Source organism: Lactuca saligna, chromosome 7, assembly GCF_052625555.1.
Source record: "Lactuca saligna cultivar CGN05327 chromosome 7, ASM5262555v1, whole genome shotgun sequence".
Classification (NCBI taxonomy): Eukaryota; Viridiplantae; Streptophyta; class Magnoliopsida; order Asterales; family Asteraceae; genus Lactuca; species Lactuca saligna.
In genome coordinates, this window is record NC_136423.1 from 85,990,728 (window position 1) to 86,005,830 (window position 15,103).

At 36.9% G+C, this 15,103-nt stretch overlaps 1 protein-coding gene across 1 annotated transcript; it reads right to left on the reverse strand.

Moving 5' to 3' along the window:
- Positions 1-548: 548 nt before the first annotated feature.
- Positions 549-2,240, reverse strand: LOC145006471 (emp24/gp25L/p24 family/GOLD family protein). Its single transcript, XM_078965555.1, has 4 exons — positions 1,958-2,240; positions 1,139-1,325; positions 950-1,057; positions 549-840 (listed from the first exon to the last, which is right to left on the reverse strand). The coding sequence occupies exons 1-4, from the start codon at positions 2,174-2,176 to the stop codon at positions 707-709; spliced, it is 648 nt and encodes a 215-aa protein (XP_078821681.1). The 5' UTR covers positions 2,177-2,240; the 3' UTR covers positions 549-706.
- Positions 2,241-15,103: the final 12,863 nt, after the last annotated feature.

Genomic DNA, 15,103 nt, shown 5'->3' on the forward strand with positions numbered 1-15,103 from the left:
AATCCACAGATAAATTATGAGTTTAATGACCTATTGTGCAAAAAAGTTACTTTAATGATCAAATCGGATAAATGACAATATTTGATTGTGCTATAATCACATTTTCCCTATCCTTAACAATATTTTCGAACCACCAAATCTTCTCTTCACATTATAAGAACTTATTAGTGATGCCAAAAAGCACTAAGCAGAGAAACATCTTAAATAAGCAATCTCAAACACACCCTCAATGTATTAAACCACCGACCCTTCTATTCACATTAAAACTGATTTATATTGTTAATTATCGACAAAAACTGTTAAAATTGTTTGTTGAAACGTAGAGTGCATTTAATCTCATTCAAGCCTATTTTTTGGAACTAAAAAAATCAACTTTATGTTTACAACTCTTTGTCCAAACACACGTCATTACCCATTAACCACTTTAACCATATACACAATAATACAAGTTACTGAGAAAAAAGGAAACCCGAACTCCAAATCTCCACCAAAATCCCCCACAGCCTTGAAGAATAAACCAACCATATGAAAGCAAAGAAAACATCAAGTTGAAAATTGCAAGATTGCATTAATTTAATTGAAGGTAAGTAAAAAGGTAAAACATCGAAAAGCTCTAAACACGATAGATAACATAAATGTTCCCGAGTTCTAATCTATAACAATAAATATAAGAAGAAAGATAAGATACAATTGATTGATTCAAAGCTCAAACCCGGTTGTATGCAACCGACTTGCTAAACAGGCGACGTATGTAAACCACTTGGAGTCCACTTGCAAGTGCCAACAAAATGTATTCTCCAATTGTGTAAAAGATCACCCTTTTATGCGTGCTCTCATTTGCTACACAACAACCAGTTATACATCATACATCACATGACATGACATGACAGAACAAATTATACTGTGTTTGGCATATAATAAATATGATTGAATAGAATGAGAGCTTTACTATGGCGATGTCGAGCATCACGAGCTTTCAAGTATTTTTGTTCAGCTGTAACAGATTCCAATGCCTCCCTCAATTCAGCAATTTTCACATTCACAGGGTCCAAATGCTCTACAAAACATACAAAAACAATATAAAAATTTGAGCTTTAAAAGATAATGGTTGCAAGAAATAAGAGGGAGTTCAACAAACCATCTTTTGCTAGGTCATGCTCATTGGGAATATGACCAACATGTATGTAGAAAGAGACAGTTTCTGGAGTTGAGTAAGGATTATGGAAACAGAATTGATACATTCCACTTCTTGGAGCTTTGAACTCAAATTTTTCTCCAGATGTTCCTTTCATGGTTTGTACTACATTTCCTCCGGGAGATGACACCTGAAACAAACCCAAATGAATTAATTTCAGCTCTTCTTCTTCCCTACAATTTTATATTTATATTGCTGTTGAAACACGCTTGATGATGACCTAAATAGTTTTCATGGAAGCCAATCGACAAGGGAGAGTGTCATGGAAGGGATGTTAAAGATCAATATAATCCTTGTTTATAATCCAAAAAGTCTGTTAGCCAATTGTTTTTAGTGTAACTTCAAAAATCAAAAGGCCTAACATGTATTGAAATTGAGAACAAATTATATGAGATCCATACAACAAAAAGAAAAGAAAAGAAAGAAACTTGTCAACTGGATTGCGTAATCACAAATCACATAAACAAAGGAGATAAAATGAATAAGTGTTCGATGAAATTCGATTGAATTCAGAAGTTCTAGCCGAAATAACCCATGGAATTTCATTCCAATTAAAATTCACGTACCGGAGCAGATCAATGAAACATCAAAGGTCGATAAAACAAAACCCCTAAAATTTAACTCCAATCTATAATTTTCGAATAGAACAGCAAAATCCTTTATCGAAATTTCTGATTTAGGTCAACTAGGATCCAATTTTGAGAAATCCAATAGAAGGGGAAAAAACATGGTGATCTGAAGTATAAAGATCCAGATACTCACGATAAAGTCGATGCCGGGGTGATCGGAGCTCCAGAATATATCATGATCGACAACAACAAAGTTGCCTGAAACGGTATCGCCTTCGTAAAGTACATACTCGTATACACATTCGACGTCGTTCACGGTGACTGAAAGAGCCGATACATCGCCGACGAAAGCAGAAAAGAGAAGAAGCCCCAAAATCGCATATACTTTCATTGTTCTCTCTCCTCTCTCCATCTACCGATTTCCTTCCGATTGACAAAACGATTTGCACCCAGACGCTTTTTCAGGGCTTCTTCCGGGTTGGAACAACCCATCCAATTTACTAATTTACCCCTCTATAAGCAACGGGTTGGATTAAACTTGATTGGTCATCTCTACGTAATCAATTTCACTTGTGTTTTTGTTGGATGATTTATTCCGAAAATAGGTCTGAGACCCATGTATTATATGAGTTTATTAAAAAAAGTTTTGGTAACGACAAAGATCATGTTCATAAAAAAAAATAAGTACGTTATAAAAGTTATTTTTAGGGTTTAGGTCATTTTTGGTTACTTAACTTTTGGGTTTTTCTTCATTTGGTCACTTAACTATTTTTAAGTTTTAAAAGGTCATCAAACTTTTGATTTTATACTCATTTAGTCACTTAACTTTTGATTTGGTCACATTTAATCACCCAACTTTTAGATTTATGCTCATTTAGTCACCTAACTTTTAAAATTGTGCTCATTTAGTCATTAAACTTTTAAAAAAATTTAAAAGTTGAGTGACTAAATGAACACAGTTTTAAAAGTTTCGTGACTAAATGTGACCAAAAGAAAAGTTAAGTGACTAAATGAGCACAAAGCCAAAAGTTTGATGACCTTTTAAAACTTAAAAAGAGTTAAGTGACCAAATGAGCATAAAACCAAAAGTTAAGTGACCAAAAATGACCTAAACCCTTATTTTTATTTCACAAATAATTACATAAACCACCTTTAGCTTTGAAAAAAATTACAAAAACCAAATGAATGCAACAACACCCTCAATAGGGTATTAGTAGATAGACTACTAGTGTACATTAAATCATCTAGAATGATTATTGGTTATCATCACACTTCATTCATATTCAACATATACCCCACATGATATGAAATGACTCTAAATATATAAGTACCATGACAACAATACACACAATATAGTATGAAAACTAAAATAAATGCACCACATACTAAATGAATTATTTATGCTTTTGATCTACAAAAAAATGTAAAATCTTTGGTTTTGAGGCGATCACGACAGGAGGAAGTAGACCTCATGACGTGATCATCAAGGCAGAAAAGTGCATCATTTCTTGTGGGCCACGACGTGACGAGTAGGTTGTCACGACGTGGCGGTCGTTTGATGGTTAACCCTAATTTTTCCACGATTTACACCCTATTTAACGGAAGTGAGGGATTAGGGTTTGCACACTCTTAGCCTCCATCACCTCCATTCTTGCCCTAATCAAATATACCATCCATTGTTTTATTTTGAGAGCTCTTTTAGTGGTTTTTAGCTCCTTTTTGAAGAAGAAGGCTCCTTTGGTGCATTGTTTCAGCAAGAAAGTCTCCTCCTCATCACCTTGTGTTGTTTCTGGACCTTTGTACTTCCTCAAGTTCTTTTCTTTCTCATTTAAGCATGCTAGATCTATGTTTTACCCAATTTTCTCCATGCTTGGGTTGAGTTAAATGCATGGAATCCATAAAGTTAGCAACTTTATGGATCATTGAGGTCCTTTGACGAACATAAGTCTCAGATATAAAGTTTGATGGTGGATTGGACTCCATGCATGAGATTTTGGTGCTTTTCTTCCCATTTTTACATAAGTTGAGCTTTAGACTTGCATTGAACATACATGACTGAACAACATTGATATTTGTGATGTATTAGGATTTAAGAAGGCTTCTGGAAAGTTAGAATGAGTGGCTTAACAAATTAAGAGTTGAATCTGTTAAGTTGTGGGAACCTAGTTCCCATGACGTGACACTTAGGTCCCCACAATATGGCGACTGAGGTATGACCCGATTGTTTTGTCATGGAGTGCCCACGATGTGACCTATAAGTGGTCACGACGCGGAGACATGTTGAGGTGGACTTTGTCTGTTGACTTTTGACCATAGTTGACTTTTGGTCAGCTTAAGGGTTTTAGGGTATAGACTGAGGGAATACTTCCTTATTGTTGAGTAGGTGTTTCGTAGTACTGGTCTGCATTGTGTTAGAGCTGTTGTACTTAGTCGATATATGTGAGGTGAGTCTGCTCACTATACTATAGGACATTGGGTGTCGTTTTGTGCTTGTTTTCTTTGTGAATTTTGTTGTATGCTTGTATGTTATGTGTATGTAGGTTGATATGGACCCGATGGAGTTGATACAAACTCGGAGTCAATATGGACTTGGGGTTGATATAGACCTGGGGTTGATATGGACTCGATAGAGTTAATACGGACTCAAGGTTGATATGGACACAAGGTTGTTACAGACCCGTTACAGTTATGTTTTGTGGTATACATGTTGTATGTGTTATTTTAGGAAAACTCACTAAGTTTCATGTTTACAGTTGTGGTTTAAATGTGTTTCAGGTTCTTAAGATGATCGCAAGAAGGCGAAGCCTTTAGTGTACACTCACCTCAATAGTTTCATGATTTCCGCATAATTTGATACTCTGATTTTGGGATGATTATATGTTGATACTTCTGATTTTATGATTTGGCTCTTAGAAACCTATGTTTTTGTTGGTTGATTGATTCGGAAACTAGGTTATCACGGATTAGAAATTATTATTTTTTAATTAAATTGTAACTTATTTATTTAAAATAAATAATTGATAATAACATTTTTACTAATTAAAGTGTATATGTTTTGCAGTAATATGATAATGACATAACTATTGGTTGAAATTATGAACCGGTAGTGGTTTGAATATACAATTGACATTTTGTATTTGTAGATATGCAAAAAAAATTATGATTTTATGAAATGAAATAAAAATTTAACGAAAAAAATACCGAATTTATATAAATAATAAAATTGTACAAAGTTTTTTACAAATTTCTAGAAACTTCTTAATACACAACATTAGATGTTTTATTTGTTAGTCTACCATTCTTATCTAAAATCAACACTTTTAATCATTGTCTACTTTGAACTCTGAATAAAACAGCATACAATTGACCATGTGTAATAACACGATCCTTGATAAACAAGCCAACCTTTGATAAAGACTGTCGTTAGCTCTTATTAATTGTCATTACAAAACACACAACCAATGGAAATTGTTTTCCTTGGAATTTGAACGGGATCTTGTCTTCAGAGGGAGTTAAAGACGTTCTTGGAATAAAATTCTGGTTTCCAATATTATTTCCAGATAAGATAACTGCCCCAATAACACGTTTGCCCAAAGATTTAACCTATAGTCTAGTCCCATTACATAAGCCAATGTGATCAATGTTTCTCAATAACATAACCAGAAAACCGAATGAGCTTATGGTTTGGCAGACTTGAGACTTTAAGACCATTTAAAACATCAGGTGAGTATAAATTTACATTAAAATCACCATGAACAAACTCGGATCGGCATACGCTATCTGAACTTAAGTTTTTTTTTGTTCTCCTGGAAACAATGACATCAAACGATCATTTATTTCTTGGACAACTTCATTATTGGGAGCAAGTATTGCTCTTTCTTGAAAATAATCAACAATGTTGAAGTTTTCCAGTATAGAAGGATATACAAAATTGATTAATGAACCTATAGGATCATGTGGATTAGTAATAGCAATATCTTATGGAATATCAACAATCGCTTCACCGTCATTCGGACCACCAAGATCACCTTCTCCTATGTCCAAAAGCCAAGTTGCAAAATCCCTTATTTTTTTTCAATAGCAGATGGATCACTTCTAACAGTTAACCTCATGGTTTTTGTTAATTTATGAATTTTGCATTGTTTCCACAAATAAGAAGAACTTAAAGAAGCATTAATAATATTTTGTCTACTATCAGCTGGAACAACAGGTAGAATTTGTCCGAAATCACCTCCAAAAACAATCACTTTCCTTCCAAATGGAATATTTGAATTTGTAGGATTGACACACTTCAATATATCCTTTAGAGTTCGATCTAAAGCTTCGAATACATGTCTGTGTACCATGGGTGCTTCATCCTAAATGATCAATGATGTTTTTCTTACTAAACTGGCAAGATCACTTTTTGGATTTATTCTACAAAAAGAATCCCTAGTAAGATTTATGGGAATTATAAACCAAGAGTGTGTTGTCCTGCCTCCAGTCAATAATAATGACGCTATCCTATTTGAAGCAACATTTAAAACAATCTGACATTGAGCTCTAATTGTTGCAGAAATTGTCTTCCAAAGAAATGTCTTACCTGTTCCACCATAAGCATAAACAAACACTTCCCTTATTATGTTTAACTGCATTCATGATATCAAGAAAAATGTCCCGTTGCTTGTTTGTTAATGCAACAAACAACCGATCAAACTCGTTCTTTAAATTTGGTATGTCATAATCTAGCTCCTCAGCAATAAGATGATTGTTTGAAGATGAAACAGAATCAGCATCTGGGTAAGACATCTTTCCATAATTTTTAAGACTGGAATTGTTACAGAGTAAAATTTGTTCTATCTCAAACAAAGTTAAGTTTTTAAGTTGATCTTCGTTTAGCGATAAACCTATACGTAAAATAGCATAGTAATTAGAACGTATAAAAAAACAAATTGATTGGGACATAAAATATAATTGAATTTATACTGAAATTTTATATGATACTCTTTTAATAATAATGAGATAAATTTAGATTACCTGGAGACTTTAATCTTTGTTGTTGATTGTAAAGAACTACATCTTACAGGTATTCCCAGGTGTTTTGCCAAACAATCTCTGGTTTACACAAACTGTTGGACAATAACATTGTAGCAAATAAGAACCGTAGATAAAAACTAAATCCAAAAAGACTTGCTTCTTAATTGCATCGATAAATTCTTTGTCATCATCTAAAAGGACAAGATTATAACACATTAACACACATCTTTAAATGAACATAGTTCACCATTGACTGTGTGAATTTCTTCGAATGATTTAGGACCTTTCACTTTATTTGAAAGAATTCTTAAGAAATATGCTTCTCCAAGTTTAGATGAAACTGAGTGAATTCTATCAATCACATATCCAACTTCCATTGGTTTCCAAATCAGACCTTTACGTTTCCAAACAAACTTTGTAGAAAATTCAACATATGTAAGTTTTTATGCTTCTTTATTGATTTCATTACACTGTAACACCGTAAATTTCCAAACAAAAATTTCATTTTAAAATCATATAAATTTCATAACGTATTTCACAAATTTTCATTTGTTTAGTTTACAAAACACATCTCCATAATTGATTGATTAATAATCTAGGATCCTCAAAACATAACTCCTTCTCTGGTGTGTACAATCGAGCCGATGCCTTCCCACGATCGTGAGAAAAACCTAAAACACAAAACACATAACACGGTAAGCACGAAGCTTAGTGAGTTCCCCAAAATTCCACACACACAGCTCGTTAGCCACTCGAGGCTATATCACTGTAAGACCCTTCAGTCAATGCGTCTAAGTGGGACCCTGCAGTCCCACGGTTCGTTGGACCCTCTGGTCCGGTCTGTAAGCTCCGCATAACATAAATCACAAAGACATAATGCACAGCAAACAACATAAGGCATGATAACATAATACTCAATGTAAGCACATAAGACCTTCCAGTCACACACAAGTACCACTCTAGGTAAAGTATACTGAGAAGACTCACCTCGGATGAAGAACATCCCCTAAAAACGCTGTTGCTGCGCATCGGCCTCTAACTTTGAGCCAAAACCCATAATTAACCCAATTAGGAACTAAGTCCAGACTCTCACTCATTAGGTCTAAATGAAGACCACTAACCAGCCCATTAATAGCCTAAAACCCATTGGGCTGACCAAGGATCAATAATAAATGAGCTCACTTGAGGCCCACTCTCGAAACTAAATGGCAAGCCGAACTCAAGGGCCCAAGCATGAATATATACATTCCTCTGGTTCAATACCCTATTGCAACAAGCCCAAACTCCAGGCCCAACATTTAAGGCCTAAATGAGACTTAGCCCAAAAGTCCACAGTGAGGTTACGCGGGGCGTACCTCCCTTGGTACGCTCAGCGTACTCACAATCCATATTGGCCATCGGGGACACTGGTCAATATGCGGGGCGTACTGGAATTACGCTCAACGTACGTCCATGATTGTTATCTCCACTCCCTTAGTCTTAATCCATTAAGAACATAGCTATACTCTTAGATCTAGTCTCCATAAAGGCTCATACACAATAAAGCTCATGACTTTAAGCCTTTGCATGGCAGATCAAGTCCAAACACAAAAACTCTTACTCTATACTCCGAAAAATGCTCATATCTTATGCATGAGGTGGTTCCAATGTCCAAGGCCTCATTTTTTATGAATCATATCCACTAGAACACTTAAAGAGACATATATTAGGCTTTGGAGTTCAACAACTCATAAAGCTTCAAGATTTGGGACCAAAAAACCTAAAATGGACCCAAAACAAAAACTAGCACAACAATAAGCAAGTTTCAAACTTTATACCTCTGGAAGATGTACCAACAAGAGAAGAACATAGATCCAAAAGCTAGATGCTCAAGCTATTCTCTTTCAAAGCTCCTTCTTCTTCAAAAGCCAAACATAACAAGTCATCACCCTACTAGATCCACACGAGAAAGCCACCAAGATTTAAACTTTATGCTTTATGGAGCTAGATCAACCTGATTAGGGCTTGGATCCACAAGCTCGAAGCCATGCAACGATTCCTCAAGGAACTCCTTCTTCCACAATATGCACCAAAAACTCACTAAATCACCAAAATGCTCAAGAATCACTCAAATGGAGGCTTGGGGTCGATTTCTAGGGTTTATAGGGATGGAGGCTGAAGATATTAGGGTTAGGTTATGAGATAAGGAGCTTAAATAGGGCCCAAGACCCTAAAATAGGGTTTAGGTCTGATTAGTGTACGCCCGACGTACATATGGTATGCCCAACATACTCCGAAGAACATTCGCGATCGCCCCTGGTCAGTACACCCAACATTCTCCAAAGTACCCCCCAACATACTTCCTTTCTCACTAGTACGCCTAGCGTACTCGGCTAAGTCTGAAACCACAAAACTTTTGAAGGTCGTAACTTCTTCGTTATAAATCCGTTTCCGACGATCCTTATATCCAAGAAAAGGTAACGAGAAGCCCTACACTTCTATTAACTTTATTTCTCCTAAAGCTCACTTAAACTCAGATTCAAAATTCATGAAAATTCCAAACCAACGCTTTTAACAATACATTTGGGCTCTAAAGCACAAACCGAACTCTTTTATCACACAACCTACCTTACCCGCATCCCAAAAGGGACTAAACCTTTCTCTTTTGAATCCTTAAAACCTTCTCATACTTAGATTAAGACCCATGGGCCTTAAATCATAAAACTATCTAGAACTGGATGTTACAATTCTCCCCCACTTGAATTTGCCCTCGAAATCGCTCCTTATCAACACAAAGGTCGAGCCCAATAATCCGAGAAGCACCACCGAAAGGACCTCGTATCATACATCAATCTCTTTCAAAAACACCTAAACCCAACAGGAACTCCCGACCCTGAAGAAGGACAGACCCAACTGTCGCTGCGATACTCGATCTGACTCTCCTTGAAACTCTAGTTGTTTATCTCCCTGCCAGACCACCCTGGCAAAAAATCATCCTGCTAATCGCCCATCAGCTAACAGACCCTAAGAACACTCTTCCAACTCTGATTCTCTAATCGATCCCGATCGCAACTCAAAAGGAATGGAAAGTTCATAATCCCCTTCGGACCCACCGCCTGAACAGCAATCAAGACTCATCGGAAGGAAAGAACCCCAAAACTCAAACACAAGAAAAGATCATGCTTTCTTGGAAGCATCCTCTAATATCTATAGACATAAGCCTCAACTTCCTCTCAATTATCCCCTTCGACACTGAGCATCAGGTCAGCTCCCGACCCAAAATATGAACCTACAAAGGTTACTCATTACAAACCAAAAACGTCTCACCGAGTTCCTTCTCACGATAACTATCTCAGCTCATTGCGACACACAAGTCATGAAGTTTGCTTTACCCCAAGCAAATGCTACAACTCATCTGAAATCGTCTCACTTTCGACCTCTGTCTTCTACCACCCACTGGTTCTGTCCACCTCGTGGTTCTTCCCATACTAACAAAACTGATCCACTCTGGCCTAAGATATTAGATGAAGGTCAATACCCCCCCCCCCCTCAAAATGAAACCTATCTATAAATCCGGAACCTCATCTTGCCTATTCAATACACGAATGGACCCAGAATCGAGCTCGAGAGTCTGATTCAACAGAAGAAATGGAACCACTCATTTCTAATCTGGTACTCAACTCATGACCCAAAATTCATGGATTTATGCACACACCATCTCTCCAATTCCTTCCGATTACGATAATCCCTACTTAACCTGGGATATAACAATTCCCGACTGACACGGAGACCCCTGTCTCGCCCCTGGTTCGGTAACCAGGCCCCCGAAGACTCAAGCGGTAAGGCTACCCAAGCCTAAGAACTCCTCTGCTCCATACACTGACTAGTGAATACTACAGCTCCCGGCAGAACAATATTCACCCTTATCGACTACCGAGTGCTACGGCCTCCCCCGTAGTCTTGCGATACTCTCTAACTAAATTGTGAATGCTATGGCTCTCCGTAGTATCACAACACTCTCATTCTAACCAGTGAATACTACGGCTCCCCACAGTATCACGACACCCTCTCGCTGACTAGTGAACACCATAGCTCCCCGCAGTATCACGACACTCTCTCCAACTATCCAGTGAATACTACGGCTCCCTGTAGTATCACAAGACTCTCTCGCTCACTGACTTACCATGGGCTCACTCCACGGTTTCTCCTGATAATCCCAAGTGAATACTCCCACCCGGATCCACTTGCTTTCTTATCACCCCATAACCTCATCATCACGCATCACCATACTGAGTTCACCAATTCATGCTCCGCAGCTTAACATAGATAGGTGCTTACACCCACCTAGCTTATGTACCACCACTCCTGATGTAAGTTCTCGCAAGCAAGGCACTAGTCTTAGTAGGGATATGTTGGATAAGGTGTCTAAGTCCATAACTATTTCTGGTATGTACTTGAACTGACCCGACATGGTCCATTTGGGTGCATGGCACCATGCAATTGGATAGACTAAATGAGAGAAATAACACTTGTGGATTATTAATATATTATACGTTCTAATATATTAATAATATTATTTAATTAGTTTGATCAAGAATTAATTTAGAATTAATTAAGTGATCAAAAGATAACTAATTAAATAATATGGGTTGATTATGTAAATCATCCATAACTTGTATAGTGGGCTAAGAGGCTCCATGGATTATTAAGTTGGGTTCCACCCATAGGATGCTCCATGGATGCTCCATGGGAGTTTCAAACCCATGGGTCATGGAAATGAAGAGTCATGACACATTAGGGTTTACATGGTGTAACCCTAGATGTGTCAACACTATATAAGGAACCCATTCTCCACCAAAATCGGTGACACATGAACAAGTGAGGGCTAGGCCGATTTTTGCAAGTGTAAGATTCTTTCAAAGTTTACTCCTTTGCATTTGGTGTTGTGTGAAGCATTTGAGGCATTACACTTGGGGTGCTAGGCTCACAAGGTTTCTAGGATCATAAGCAACAACAAGGTAAGTTATTCTATCTTCCATTCAAGTTAAATATTGTCCCCCATGTATGCTAGATAGGAATATAACCTTGGAATTCAAATTTGCATGATAATTAGACAAAAATAGATCCAAGGTTATTAGGGTTGCATGTACACTTAGGAAGTGTTAGAATGCTCAAAACTCATCAGTGGTATCAGAGACCAGGTTAGTTTGTTTGTTATTTGTGCAAAATTGTTGAAAAAAAGTTGATTTTGTGCTGTCTGCTTGCTGAACTCGCCGAGTCCATGGGAGGACTCGCCAAGTTCATGTGTAAATTCATCCTACTCGCCGAGTAGGTTCGTGCACTTGACGAGTAGGAGCCTCAGAATGCAGATTTTCGACTTTTGTTGCTGGAAATGGACTAGAAACATTACCTTAAACTGTTTTGGTACTTGAAAACTTGTTTTAGATGGTGTAATGTTTATGCTAATCCATTTTCAATGGCAATTATGAAAATTACAAGTTTTTAAGTGTAATTTTTGATTCTTGAAAGTGTTCATGTTCATGTTCTTGAACTTATGAAGATTAGATGATCATAGGAATTGCTTGTAACCTTCATGGTAGTTTAATTCATGATCATAATGTGTTTTAATGGAATCCATAACTTGTCCTCAAGTTATGGAAAATCAAAAGTCACACTTTTATTAAAGACATTAAAAGAACACTATAGTTATAAAAATGAAGAGTCTTCATTTTTATTACTCAATTAACTCATAAGTTATAAGAAATGAAAAGTTTTGAAAGTTTACAAAACTTGCCTTCAAGTTTTGGAACAAGTAAGGTCTTGATTAAAGCTTTAGTTCCAACCCTTATAATTTTAAAAGTTAAAATTCAACCCTTATACTTTATATATTTTAAGTTAATAATATATATATATATATATATATATATATATATATATATATATATATATATATATATATATATGTATAAGATCAAGTCGTCTTACCGCTAGTACGCCTCATTCACGAAGCCGGTCTATAAGGGGGGTATAAGGTTGTTGCCTATAAAATGGCAACTTAATGGGTGTCCACTCTCACCCACCGCTTCCTTGATCGGTGGAGGGTCGTTACCCAAACGGGTAAGACAAGGACTTATAAATTCTCATTAAAAGTATGATGAATATTATAAACTAACTAAATGCTTTTATTAAATTCCCAATCTTAGTTACTTTAGGAAAAATGTGAATAAGGTGCTAATCCATGAAATTACACTTTACACTTTGTTTAAGTCGTTGGTGGAGCGTGTGTGGTTAACCAGCACACTAACTTGGACTTAACAAGGTAGGTAAACGGTGACTTAAGGTTTATCATAGTATCGGTGGAGCGTGTGTGGTTTACTGGCACATCGATTGAGTGATAAACTTTAAGGGTACCAAGTGATTTGCATGGTTACTTCACACCTCGTTTTGTGATCCTCGGTATCCCAGTCACACAACTTGGAGAGCACACTCGAGATTTAAACATGCCTTTGAAAAGTTCATTGAATCTCAAAAGAATCTAGGAATTTCTAAGAACCAATCAAAAACCTAATATTTAATATTTCGTTTTTCATGGTGGAAATTGGTGAATCGTCATTCACCTACCTTTCAAATATGTTATAGCTTGGATTACGACATACCTCTTCTAAGTTATAATATACTGTGATTGGATCCTAGCCTTAATATTACATTTGGGTGTTTTATTAAGGACTCTCTTAATATCTAAACTAATCTTGTCCTCTTCTTTCAGATGTATTCAAACAACGCTGCTTCTGGCTCTAATCCTAGTGGCTCCTTTACTCTTATGAACTTATATAGGAAAGTCACTTTTGATGTCCAACTTCAATGAATGGATCAGAAACATCAGGATGATTACCCGCTACGAGGACAAAGGATATGTCCTTGACAAGGAACTTAAGGAGATTGATGAGACCACTGCCACTCCCCAGGAGATCGCTGACTTCTAGGCACATGAAAGGGATGTTACAAAAGTGGCATGCATCATGTTGGCCACTATGAAAACGGAACTCCAAAAGTCCTATGAGGAATTCTACCCTTTTGAAATGCACCAAGATCTGATGGAAAGATACCATCAAAGTGCATGAAAAGAGAGGTATGAAATCATCTGCTCCATGATAACAACCATGATGAAGGACGGAGAGTTTGTCACGAGCCACATGCAGAAAATGCAAAGGTATGTGGATCGGTTGTTGAAGCTTAATGTGAACTTCCCTGAGGAGCTTGCAATAGATATCATTTTGCACTCCTTACCATCGTGCTATGATCAGTTCCGCATGACATATCACATGAATAAGGAAGAGGTCACACTCAGTAAACTTCAGGGACTTCTCAAGACTACAGAAACAGGTCTTAAGGGGAAGTCGGTTGTTAACACTCCTACTTGAAACTCCGCCCCGGTTTTGGCAATCGGGAAAAGTCGAGGGAAGAAGAGAAAGAGCTCCTCGAAGGGTACCAAGGCTAGGACCCTTGATGGCTCTTCTTCAAGTGGAACCAGGAAAGGTTTCGCCACTCCTTCTTCTGACCCAAAAGACGCTGAATGCTTCTATTGCCATGAAAAGTCACATTGGAAGTGGAACTGCCCAAAGTACCAACAAGATGTGAAGGATTGGAAAGTTAAACGCAACCATGCAGGTATTTACACTATCTTATCTAATAACTCACCCATTCTAACTCTTGGGTCCTTGATACCGGTTGTGGTATTCATATCTGTTCTGATTTGCAGGGAGTAAGAAGAAGTGAGAATGTGGAGCATGGAAGAATAAACTTAATCATGGGGAATAGGAAAGCTTTACCTATCACCAAGATTAGAGTTTATACTTTATCGCTAAGTAGTGGGTTTAGTTTAGATTTGAATAAATGTTGTTATTCGCCAGAAATGGAAAGAAATATTATTTCTTTTCATGCATTGTATAAACAAGGTTTTACCTTTTCATTTGATAATGAAGTTGGTTCGCTTAATGCTTTCTTTAATAATGTTCTTTATTTTAAAGCATTACGTTGTGATGGTGTGTATGAAACTGTATCTGTGGTTGATAACTTAGGAAATAATGTGTTGTGTATTGATTCTGTTAACTTGGATAAAGCATCATTATGGCATTGTCGTCTTGGACATATAAGCAAGAAACGCATAGGCCAACTCCAAAAGGATGGAGTCTTGGAGTCATTTGACCTAACGTCAGATGATAGTTGCGAATCATGCTTACTTGGAAAAATAACAAAGTCACCCTTCATAGGTTCTTGTGAGAGGGGTGAAGGTTTGTTGGAACTTGTACACACGGATGTGTGTGGGCCCTTCAAACATGCCACA